The sequence below is a fragment of the Lotus japonicus genome, chromosome 5 (genome assembly GCF_012489685.1).
Source record: "Lotus japonicus ecotype B-129 chromosome 5, LjGifu_v1.2".
Taxonomy (NCBI): Eukaryota; Viridiplantae; Streptophyta; class Magnoliopsida; order Fabales; family Fabaceae; genus Lotus; species Lotus japonicus.
This window is the reverse complement of record NC_080045.1, coordinates 37,095,671-37,107,776: the sequence shown is the minus strand read 5'-3', so window position 1 is coordinate 37,107,776 and position 12,106 is coordinate 37,095,671. Positions and strand designations below refer to the sequence as shown.

The 12,106-nt window shown below is 38.5% G+C and overlaps 1 protein-coding gene and 1 long non-coding RNA gene across 2 annotated transcripts; both read left to right on the top strand.

The window, feature by feature from the left end:
* Positions 1 to 2,846: 2,846 nt before the first annotated feature.
* LOC130720238 (uncharacterized) lies at positions 2,847 to 4,374 on the top strand. Its single transcript, XR_009012991.1, has 3 exons — positions 2,847 to 3,163; positions 3,448 to 3,546; positions 4,217 to 4,374. It is a non-coding gene; the product is annotated as an uncharacterized LOC130720238 (long non-coding RNA).
* A 2,495-nt stretch (positions 4,375 to 6,869) lies between these two features.
* LOC130719503 (uncharacterized) lies at positions 6,870 to 9,901 on the top strand. The gene is made up of 11 exons (XM_057570126.1): positions 6,870 to 6,893; positions 7,044 to 7,634; positions 7,755 to 7,889; positions 7,993 to 8,459; positions 8,547 to 8,628; positions 8,740 to 8,829; positions 8,906 to 9,028; positions 9,108 to 9,245; positions 9,380 to 9,483; positions 9,579 to 9,669; positions 9,791 to 9,901. Exons 1-11 carry the CDS (start codon positions 6,870 to 6,872, stop codon positions 9,899 to 9,901), a joined length of 1,956 nt encoding a protein of 651 aa, XP_057426109.1.
* The last annotated feature ends 2,205 nt before the right edge of the window (positions 9,902 to 12,106 follow it).

Sequence of the window (12,106 nt, the reverse complement as noted above, 5' to 3'; positions counted from 1 at the left end):
GTTTAGAGGAAAAAAAAAAAACATATTTTAAGAAGTGCAATTAATTTATTGCTCCGCACTATTAGGAAAAATATCATTAAATTCTCTCTCGAAATGCTAACTGGGCAAATATATAGGAATAGATATGTTTCTTTTAAGTTCACAAGTAATAAGGAAAGGAGGTAGTACTTTAGTTTATCCCGGTCCTTGTAGAGCGGGTGGAGAAGTTCTATTTCTCAAAGGATGTTGGTGAAGGTTCGGCGTTCGAAGCTGAGGTCAAAGCCATTTTACTTGCCCTGTTGTTTTACAATCAATTCAGTCTTGTAACGGTCTCAATCAAAAGTGATTCTACTGTAGCTGTGGGGTGAGTAAACTTCAGAATTAATAGACCAGCAAAATTACGCAATGAGCTCAATCATATTGACTTCCTTAGAGAACAGGTTAATTGTGTAGACGTTCACCATACTCTTTGAGAAGCCAATGATTTTACATACCACTTAGCTAAGGAAGGCGTAAACTGAGATTCTACTCTTTGGTTTTGCAATGAAACTTGACTGGTCTTTTCCCAAATTAGCATCGGTTCCCTCTTGTCTTGGCCTTTTGTGGGTGCAAAGTTTGGCAGTGGTCTCCTTGGTTTTCTATTGCATGTTGTTGTTGTTGTAGCTGTTCTAAGTTGTTCCGGGAACCCAAGAAAGGTGGTTACCACTAAACTCATGCCCCACTGAATTAGTGTGCCAGAGCTGGGGGACTACTGTTCTGGGAACCCCAAACTAGGCCAATCGCCTCCGGGTACGGACGGTCACCCGATAGGACGACCGGAGGACAACAAGTTTTGGCCCCACAACCCAGTGTAAGACAACGACTGGCCCTACAACCTAGGAGTTGACTTTGGCCAACCACCTTAGGGGACTAGGGGGTAGGCACACATCACGAGGAACCCTGGACCGTGAGATCACTGTACCACCGCAGGAATAACAGAGGATCCAACGAATGGGAAAGATTAAGGTACAAGCCATGCATGACGTCGCCTGACTAAACCCTAGCTCCAAGGCAAGTATATAAGGGGGGCTACCCTTCCTTGTAAAGTTAAGTTATCTATCCATATTTCACTACTCACCCTTTTCAACCTCTAACTTTGGCATTTGAGTCCCTTGCAGGAGCCCCTTTCGAGATCGCCCAGCTGCAGCGCGTCACCGCTCCATCTCTCCTTTCACCTACCCCCTGTCTCCGGGTAGTTTGGTCGCTCCCCGATCAATTGGCGCCGTTTGTGGGGATCGAACCCACGACCACGCTCCGGGTACGGACGGTCAACCTCTAACTTTGGCATTGGAGTCCCTTGTAGAAGCCCCTTCCGGGATCGCCCAGCTGCAGCGCGTCACCGCCCCACCTCTCCTTTCACCTACCCCCTGTCTCCGGGTAGTTTGGTCGCTCCCTGATCAATTGGCGTCGTCTGTGGGGATCAAACCCACGACCACGCTCCAAGTACGGACGGTCAACCTCTAACTTTGGCATTGGAGTCCCTTGCAGGAGCCCCTTCCGCGATCGCCCAGCTGCAGCGCGTCACCGCCCCACCTCTCCTTTCACCTACCCCTGTCTCCGGGTAGTTTGGTCGCCCCCGATCAATTGGCGCCGTCTGTGGGAACCGGTAAAACTTCTCCTTCACCACGTTTTGGAAAAAGCTCACCACAACTCTGTCAGCGAGCAGTAGCAACAATTTCACAACCATCAGAACCACTCAGAAGACGATGTAGATCATGTGAACAGAAGAAGATGGAGCATAAAATCTGTAGATTTTTAACAACAGAGACATTACCAACCGAAGAAGCACCAAAGAAGTAAGGAAGAAGGAAAGAACGAAAGATAGGAGTAGATCGGTGAAGAAAAAGAAGGTCCAGAAGAACTTGGAGATGGAAGAAGCAACGACAGAAGGAGCCGCCACCGCCGCCGTGTCGTAATTCAGCTACCTAAACCACTCACCCACCACGAGCCACCAAGGAACTCCTCTTTGGTAGCAACCTCTCATTCCTTGTTTTTCCAACTCCCTCACCTCGTGCTCTATTTTGCCCTCAGGAGGGAGAAAGAAACCGTGAGCGGATTTGATTTGAGGATTGGGGGAAGTGAGAAGAAACCACAAGGCTTGAAGTGAACAGATCAGAGAAGTTCACGACCTCGATCTCCTCCTCTATCGGAACACCGTCGTTATGCCACTGAAAAGCTCCCGCCGCCACCGGAATATCGCCAGAAAGAAGAAAGAGTCAATCCTGGATGAACGAAGAAATAAAGTTGGACAGTAATTTCCCTCAAAAGTCAGGGGCAGCAGCGTCATCACACCAGAGGAACGGGGGCATTCCAGGAATTCGACAGGGAAAATCAGGGGCAGCAGCGTCATCACATCAGAGGAACGGGGGCATTCCAGTAATTCGACAGGGAAAAGCAGGGGCAGCAGCGTCACAACGGGAGAAAGACGAGGGTGTTTTAGTAAGATGCAAAACCCACTGGGTTTGGAGGAGAAACAACGGTCCACATGCTAAACTGTAGGTCACCAATCACTATCTATCTTTTCCATCATTATTTTATTCTATAGAGGCACTACCTAATCTAATGATACGCTGAAGTCTAAAACTTGTGAATATCACTTTGCCCCCTTTTTTATTGTATACACTTGCCCAACGTCTGCATCAGTTTGGGGTTTTGAAAAAGTAGTTCTTATTACTATATTGAACTACAATAATGATTCATAAACATATGTACAGTAAAAACACCCCAAACACCGTTCACATGTGGCCAAGTGTGCTGAGTCAGCTTCTGAGTGGAGGGGCCGGAAATGAATTGCAATATTTGAGGGACTGAATGTATAATTTGGAGAAAGGTTAGAATTTTGGGGATTTTGAGCGGGATATGAAAGTGAAAATCCCTAAATTAGGGATTTCAATTTTCACCGTTCTCCTCTCTCGCGATCTCTGTTCGCCAGTTCCTCTTCTCCGCCCGCCACTCGCCGGCGCCGACCCCTCCACCACTCGCTGGAAGGCTCACTTCTTCGCCTGGGTTATGCTTCCTCCTCCTCCTCTGGCTTCCTTTTCTTCTCTCTCGCGAATCCTTCCCTACGCCTCGCTCACACCGGCTTCCTCTCCTCGGCCACTGGTTCTGACAGTCACTCCCCCAGCCCCTTTTTGAATCTCTCTCGGTAACGATTTCCATCAATCTCGTTTTCTCATTCTTATGATAGATTCGGTCACACCGCGTTATTCTTATTCTGCATTTTCTCCTTTCTGTTTTCTTCTCGTTCGTTCTGTTACATTGCGATTTGCATGCTTTCAATTTCAATTTCAATTTGGTACTGATGTTTCACTCACTCTACCAGTTTGATTACCAATGCTTGATTGATTCTTTTATGTTTTCAATTTTGTTTACATTTTTAATTCTTGTTGGATGGTGATTTTCTGAAAGGAATTTTCCTAAACTTGACAGATTCGTCTGTAAAGGGAAACATGGAAAGACTATTCTTGATCAAACAGCTGCAAGCACTGTCTCACTCATTTTACTCTTGCTGATGATATCATTTCCAAGGTCCCCTGCTGCTCCCATTTTTCCTCTGATTTTCATTTCTTGATGCTGAATGTACTGTGATTTTGGGTTTCTTGCTGAATAATTATTTGATATATATGCTATTTTTGAGTCTTATTATTGTTCAATGATCATGATGTAATGATGGGAGTAATAGAAGATAGGAATTAGAGAAAAATAAATTAATATGTTAACATTCTTATACAATAAGCAGTTAGGAAAACCAAATTAGCTATCAGCTCTAATTCTTGTACGATGCCTAAGTAAATTAAAACGTTCTTGCTACTATCATTGTGCTTTACACCTTCTTTTACATATTTGCTTTACTGTAACATTCCATGGGTGATTCTTACTATAATTTTTGCTCATATGTGAGAAACAATACTCTTCCAGAATCCAGATACAGCTTCTGCATTGGAAGTTCTTTAATAATATTACTGACTTCTTACTAGTATACATATTTTTCTCAATGCTTGATTTGAATGAGAGCTTCCTAAACTTAAATGCTCTTCACTTGCCCTTCAATTGAACAAATACTTGATTTCAAGGGTACAGTCTGCAGTTCTAATTGTTTGATATAGCAATTCAATTGTTGCTGTCAAGTATAAAACTTGGTCAAAATGACTTACTTCTTGTAGATATATAATGAATCTTTCTTTTTCTAATAATTCAGATATGCAGCAATGTTGGGTGCATCACCTACAAGTAGAATCAGTTTGAAACCGGTAATCTTTAATCCTTCAGTTGATCTTCTTCTGAGTAATAAGAAAAGCTTTGAGATTGAAATCTAAAATGTTGACAAGTAGATATCATGGACTAATTACACATAGCAAAATTGCAGAAAGCGGGCAGTCATACAACTTGTGGTGGATAGCTACCATCATTAACGGAGTAGGAAAAAAAAGATAACATTTTCAAATATCACTGTTATGAGAGACCTAATAGCTATTATTAGGCTCCTCGGTTTCTTAGAATGTTCATTAGTAACAATCCTGTAATTTGGGTTTTAAATCTCTCTTTTGAGTTCTTTAATACATGCTTGTGTTCTATACCTTCGTTACCTTCAATTCTGATTACCAATATTTAAAGCGAAAAATCTATTATAAAAAATCTTAATATACCTTCTAGTGAGGGGGGGCATCTGTATTTTACTTTTATTAGTCCGTTCAATGATCATGATGTAGTCTTATTATGTTTCTTCTCTTTTCTTTCCAAATTGTTGATCTTGTCTTTTTATCTATTTTCACTTACTCTGTCTTCAGTTGATCGCTTACAAATCTGCTGACTTCACCCATGTGGTTTACAATGTAAGTCATAATATTAATCTTTCATTTTATTTTTACAGGTTACAAAGAATTAATTAACTCTGCGGCTCACAACCATATAAGAGCAAAGGATACAAGGAAGAACATGGTAACTATTTAAAAACTGGCTAGACAATAATTGCTAATACTGTTGTTGTTAATCTAAAACAAATCTTAAAATGTTTTTTTTATGTTCTTGGTTTTATTAATGAGCTGATAATAATATTTATTAGTGTTGATACTATGTTAACTATGTTCAATTACTTATGTTTTTGTAAACCAAATTACACTCCACTTAAATAGAAATTGTTGGGGCATGCTGACTAGTGACTATAACTTTCATGGATAGAAAAACTTATATTTGTAGTTAATTTCTCACCTCCTCTATTACATATATTCTAATTTATACTATAATCCAAAACGATATGTATTGGACAAAGAGTCAAAGGAAATATAACATTTGATTTTAGCTAGCTGGTTGGTTGGGTGAAATCAATACAAGGTATAAAACATTATTATTTTGGCTTAATTGCACTTTTCATCCCTGATCTATGCCTCTTGCGCAATTTTGGTCCCCTTTGTTTAAAAGGAGCAATTTTGGTACACCAATGATCGGGATGTGACAATTAGGTCCTTCCGTCTATTCTCCATCTAAATTGGCATACATGGCGTTTATTAATGATGTGCCACTGACACTACTGCCAGTAAGATTCCAGATAGGCATCCACGTAATTAAAAAAAAGTTGGAATTTAAAAAAAAAAAGATTACAATGGTCGTTCTTCATCTTCGATATCACCACCACCCCTTCTTCTTCTTCTCCTCCTCTCTCCACCGCACCACCTCCACTCAGTCATCTCACCGCCACACTCTCTTTTTCTTCCGACTCACCACTCCCTTTTCAACCCCACCGAAAACACTTACCCCACCGACCCAACATCCAAATCAGCCATGGAAGGAGATGAATAGAACCATCCAGATTTTCATTCACTATCATCGATCCCTCCTTCCCACCTTCACCTTCTTCTTCTTTCAACCCACACAGGAACCCTGAATTTAAAAAACCCATTATCTTTCCCAGAAACCCAAAATTGCAAATCTTTCCAGAAACCCCAGATCTGAAACAATCAAAAGAAAGGGGAAAGTAGGAAGCTCAAACCCATTATCTTTCCAGAAACCCAAAATTGCTTCTTGGTTGCATGAGAAGATGGCGCCGTGAACAACATGATTTGGGTGGGGTTGTCCAACATGCTTTCCCTTTGCTTAAAAAATTCGATCCCAAACAGTGTTTGAATTGAAATTGGGGGTTTGAAGGTAGGGTTTTGTTATTTGAAGATGGGGTTTTGTTCTTGTTTAATCAACCAGATAGTGTTCGATTTGTGGTTTTTGATGGATTGGGAATGGTTCTTCTATATATGGGTATTGTTTGTTTGTTGATTTATGGGTACTAACCAATGGTTATGAAGAATAACAAGAAGCGGGGTTGAGAAGAGAATGGTAGTGGTGGTGGTAAGATGATGGGGATGGTGGGCATGGAAATAATGAAGATGACGATGAGGAACAAATGAGAGGACGGTACCTGATGAAGAAAAAGATGAAAATTATGTTTTTATTATTTTAATTTTCTCTTTGGGTGCAAATTGTAATTCCAGGTCACTTATTTTGTCCAGCTGAGCTAACGACGTTAACAATTTAACGGAAAATTGACGGAAAGGACTCAATTGCCACAATTTGATATTTTGTGTACTAAAATTGCTCCTTTTAAACAAAGAGGACCAAAATTGCACAAGGGGTATAGATCAGGGATGAAAAGTGAAATTAAGCCTATTATTTTAATCTCTTAAATGAATTAATTTAGTAAAACTAAGCAATTTCTTCAAGAATATTAACTATGGAGTGAGTGGTGTCTTACCGTTTAAGAGTTGGGCAACACCTATACTTAAATATTTTTCCTTGAATTTGATGTTCATCAAGCATGTTCTTTATGAGATTCTAAGTTTCTGGTTTGATATTCATGTTTAAAAATGGATTCTCTAGGCATTGACATGGTTCGGATACTATATTATTAATTAATGTGTAGGTTTTTGGGCGATGCATTACGTAACATTATAACGTAAAAGTGATTATCAAGTTGAGTTGATATATTACTAAGCACTAACAATAAGGCCTTTATGGGTTTGGACATATTTTTTTCGCAGGTTCAATTGAGGCATAAGTGTAGAACTAATTTATTGGTTGAAGTTAATAGTCATCTCACTGCAGCACAAAAGGCTCGGATTCAGTCCACCCCATTTAGATGGACCATCCAAATGGGAGAAACATTAAAACTCTCTTGCCCTTTGCTACTTGAATTGTTGTATCGGTGGGATGAGCACCTCAAAGGTTTTAGAGTAGGAAGTCGTCTGGTTAAATTTACTCTTCTACATGTATGTTTTGCTCTGGGGTTGCGTATAGTTGGTGAACGAGTATTGATGCATGACCCAGAAGAAAGTCATACAAGATCCTTGTTTGAAGGAAAAGATATAACCATCCCCACCATAGTTGAACAACTAAAACTGTTTCAGCGTGATGAACAAGTTGATGATTTTTGTAGGCTATATTTATTTCTTGCCTTTTCTGTATTCTATTTCCCAAAGACAACATCCCCTGTGAATGGTGCTTTGTTAAGTATGTTAGATAACCTAGATGCTCTTGACCAGTACAATTGGGGTGCTGCTATATATGATTCCTTATCTGCCAGCTTAACTCGATCAGCAAGGTCTGTTAGTGAGGGTATGAATTCTGACCAAGTTACTATTACAGGTATATCAATCTTGTGTTTATGTTGTTTTGTGTAATACACCAACAACATAATTTGTTATTTTGTTCAATCAATCAATTTTATCTACAACTCATGGTCAATGTTATAGATATGGGCGTTGGTGCATGTGTGTCTACGGAAAAAAGATCAGCAACCAACAAGCGTTTCATTTCCACGCTTTTTACAGTGGCAAAAACTTAATATGGGGAGCACAACTATTGCAACAGCTTTTGAAAAGAATCCTGTAATATCCCTAAAAAGTCCTATAATTAGTTACATGTTTTGGAAACTTTGAATATTGTTGATGGGTATTTTATGATTTTACTCTTCAAATGGTGATATTCCAGGTTCTTGAAGACTTGGTTTGCTCTAAAGAGGAGATTGATCAGCATGAGGTCCTCAGGCAAGCGATGACTGAAGCAAATGAGGGTTTTTGTCATTGGAAATGTCTCACTAGTGACAATGAGGATATGGACAGTAAACATGAGCGACTGAGTGGACAGTTTAACGAACTTGAACATAAGGTATTGATACTTCAGCAAGAGGTGGATAGAATCAAAAAGTTCATAGGTTTGCAATCAACGCCTACTCCCACTAAAGATGAAGGACATGACATGGAGCCTGTATACCCCGGTGAAGGTCATGAGGATGGGCCTCCATGGCCCGATGAAGTTCATGAGGATGAGCCTGCATGCCATGATGGGTCACCTCAACCATTAAGACCGAATCCTCCTCCATGTACAAAAGAGAAACTTTTGAAGAAATTGTATAGCTTTTGTACTCGTAAGAAAACCAGTGATGGTGGAAGATTAGAGTATGTTCCAAATATAAATTTTTTGACTTACACGTCATTCTTGTTGGTCGATGTGTTAATTACATGCTAGTGATGCTCAATGTGCAGGATCATTGCTGATATGTTTGGTCAGTACCTTAGCCTTCAAGACATGTTGTGCATGAGACCAAGACATTGCGTCAACACTCTGGTAATTATTAACTTGACAATCATACGTTAACTATGTTTGTATGATGGCCCAAATAACCACTAGTGCATTACTAATATAATGCAAATTATTTTATTTCATATGTAATGTCAGATTTTCTTACTAGCAGCCAAGGTCTTCATGCGTGATGAAGTAGAACACACGGGAGCTGTTACCCGTTACATGTTTAGCCATGTCTTAGTCGTGAGTAATCTTCAGAGTAAATGTTGTCATTTAAGTTATGTTATGTAGATACTAATTGTATATTTTTTGTTGGTAGGATAAGGTGAAAAATGAGTTGGGTTTGATTCGATCCGGATTACGTCCAATTTGGAGTGAGAGAACCATTACAGAAGTTGCTCATGATAATAATGCAATGCATAGTCTGATGCATTGTAATTTGGTAAGTATCCAATATAACTTTTAACAAAGCATATACAAAAATTGAGCAATGTAAAGTTGATGTCGTTTATCTATTGTAGATATTTGCACCTGCATTATTTGAGGGTCATTGGTTCTGCTACGTGGTGGACAAGAATCACAAGGTTTTGTATGTGTTAGATTCACTTGGAAAACACCATGACTCAAGTGCTGATTTGATGATGCTCACTAATACATTGGTATGACAACTACTAAAATTCATATATCATCTAATTAAGATATGTTGGTCTGATTATATGTGCTTAATATTTATAATGCTACTGATGAATACCAATTTCGTTGAATTTTTAGGTTAAAACTTAATATTTATTAGAAGGGTCGATTTGAAGAGTTGTTGTGCATGCTGGACAATACGTTGGATAAACGTAACTTCACTTTGCAAATTTTATATGATGACTTGCCCCAGCAGCACAATGGGTGAGTTTTTTAAAGTGTCAACACTTACGTACTTATGTTGTCATATGTTGATTCAATACATACATAAAGTAATTAACACATATGTTCTCTTATAGACATGATTGCGGTATCTATGTATTAAAATACATGGATATTTGGGACTGTGTCCCGAGATGGGGTGGTATGACAATGCCAAATTACTCTGAGGTTAGGTTATTACTATTATTTTGTTTATAATTAGCCTTTTTTATTCTACATTCAAATTTAGTTATAAGCCTTACTTTTATTCTACATTTAAACATATATTAAGTAATAATTGCATATTCAGGTTGACATCAATCAAATTCGTCGTGAATTTGTTTGTAAATGGGTGTTGCATCCCATGAATAGTCGTCGGACCAAAGTGTTGGAAGATGCACATCTTCCATTAGATTTATAAAGACAGATAATTCAACGGGTAATTTTAGATGAACTGTGGATTTTATATATATGTACAACGTCTGACCATGTACTTATTTATCCTTCATGCAGGATTGCATAATGTTGGCGATGTTTACTTTGATCGTGTCTAATGTTTGATTAGGACTAACTGCAACAAATTTGTTGATCTTTTTGTATAGTGGTATATATTACCTGGTTTTTATTTGTTAGTGTGACTACACTTATGCCACTATGATGTGTAAGAATACATCCTTTCTCCATATCCTTTCTCCTTCAATGATGGAAACACCGGCATAACACAAATTTTGTTCCTGATGAACTAGTATTTGTTTCCTGTCAATCTCAATTGTCTCAATTTCAAATGTCTATGTCTGATGGTACTTTCTTTGCAATAGTTGACAAACACTACCTTTTGCTTACTCTTACAAATATTGGCAGACAATACGAATTGTCGTTACAACCTATGTACTATGTATCGATGATTATTAATTAGTTGATATCTATCTATTGCAACATAATTTTTACAAAATTGATTGGTGAACACTCCAATAGTGGCAAGCACTCAAACACTCATGCTTTGTGGGGGTTACAAACTGTTGAAAGGTTTTTACCACAACTACTTTCAAATCCCTTTCAAGATTCAATCGTAGTATAGTAAAGGGTTTTTATCGTCCTCAGGGAATTGGAAATACAACGCCGTTCTTTAGTGAAAATACTTAAGCAATGAATTCAAGGAGTGTTTTGGTTGGTTGTTTTAAACTAAGTTGCAAAACTAAAAAAAAGCTGTAATAAAATGAGTTGTGAACAAGTTGAGAAAACAGTTGGATACATTCAAGATAAAAGACTACATCCAATCCCAATACAAAGAGGTTTAGCTATCCATTTTCATGGAAGCTTAAAGCTTACAAGAGAATAGAGAAGATGGAGATGATCCGTGCCGTCGTCGGCGTGTCCCCAGCTTGACGGAGGGTGCGAAAGTTCTCAATCTCCCTTTTCTTTCTTTCTTCCTTTGTGGGTTTTCTCCTTTTTCAAGTTCTGGTTCTCCCTTTCTCCTTTCTGATGGAATTTTTGGCCTTTTTATATGAAATTTGAGACACAGGGCGCTCAGCTCTTTTTCCCGTGCGCTGAGCTGAATTTTTTTTACCTTCACTCATGGGTTTTGTCTCCAAACCGCCTCAAATCAGCTGAGCACCTTCAAAATCAGCTCAGCTCTTTTAGGACAAAACCATTCCACTAAAAATCAGCTGAGCACCTTCAAAATCAGCTCAGCTCTTTTGACACAAAATCTTCAAAATCCTTGGTCTCTTGCATTTGTTCCTTAAATCATCATTCCTACAACAAAAGTTGAGATTGGACTTGTAATGAACTTTTCAACTGATTTTACACCCCCTGATGTGATTTTAATAGGATACAAGGATAAACATGGACCTTGTGCTTTATGGTTAGTCATGTGTATGCAAGTGGTTAGTTCAGTGCAGTATTTGGCCAATTTAACAGGAACATGCTACTTTCGATATTTTGAATAAAAATGACATGTAAATAATACTTCTAATGAACTTTTCAACTGATTTTACACCCCCTGATGTGATTTTAATAGGATACAAGGATAAACATGGACCTTGTGCTTTATGGTTAGTCATGTGTATGCAAGTGGTTAGTTCAGTGCAGTATTTGGCCAATTTAACAGGAACATGCTACTTTCGATATTTTGAATCAAAATGGCATGTAAATAATACTTCTAATGAACTTTTCAACTGATTTTACACCCCTGATGTGATTTTAATAGGATACAAGGATAAACATGGATCTTGTGCTTTATGGTTAGTCATGTGTATGCAAGTGGTTAGTTCAGTGCAGTATTTGGCCAATTTAACAGGAACATGCTACTTTCGATATTTTGAATCAAAATGGCATGTAAATAATACTTCTAATGAACTTTTCAACTGATTTTACACCCCCTGATGTGATTTTAATAGGATACAAGGATAAACAGGGACCTTGTGCTTTATGGTTAGTCATGTGTATGCAAGTGGTTAGTTCAGTGCAGTATTTGGCCAATTTAACAGGAACATGCTACTTTCGATATTTTGAATCAAAATGGCATGTAAATAATACTTCTAATGAACTTTTCAACAGATTTTACACCCCCCTGATGTGATTTTAATAGGATACAAGGATAAACATGGACCTTGTGCTTTATGGT

What these genes read in the sequence shown, in the direction of transcription:
- LOC130719503 (XM_057570126.1), top strand. Translation starts at nt 6,870, where the DNA reads ATGGATTCTCTAGGCATTGACATG. An exon ending in GACATTGCGTCAACACTCTG is followed by an intron (nt 8,629 to 8,739) that starts GTAATTATTAAC and finishes ATGTAATGTCAG; the next exon opens with ATTTTCTTACTAGCAGCCAA. An exon ending in TGTTTAGCCATGTCTTAGTC is followed by an intron (nt 8,830 to 8,905) that starts GTGAGTAATCTT and finishes TTTTGTTGGTAG; the next exon opens with GATAAGGTGAAAAATGAGTT.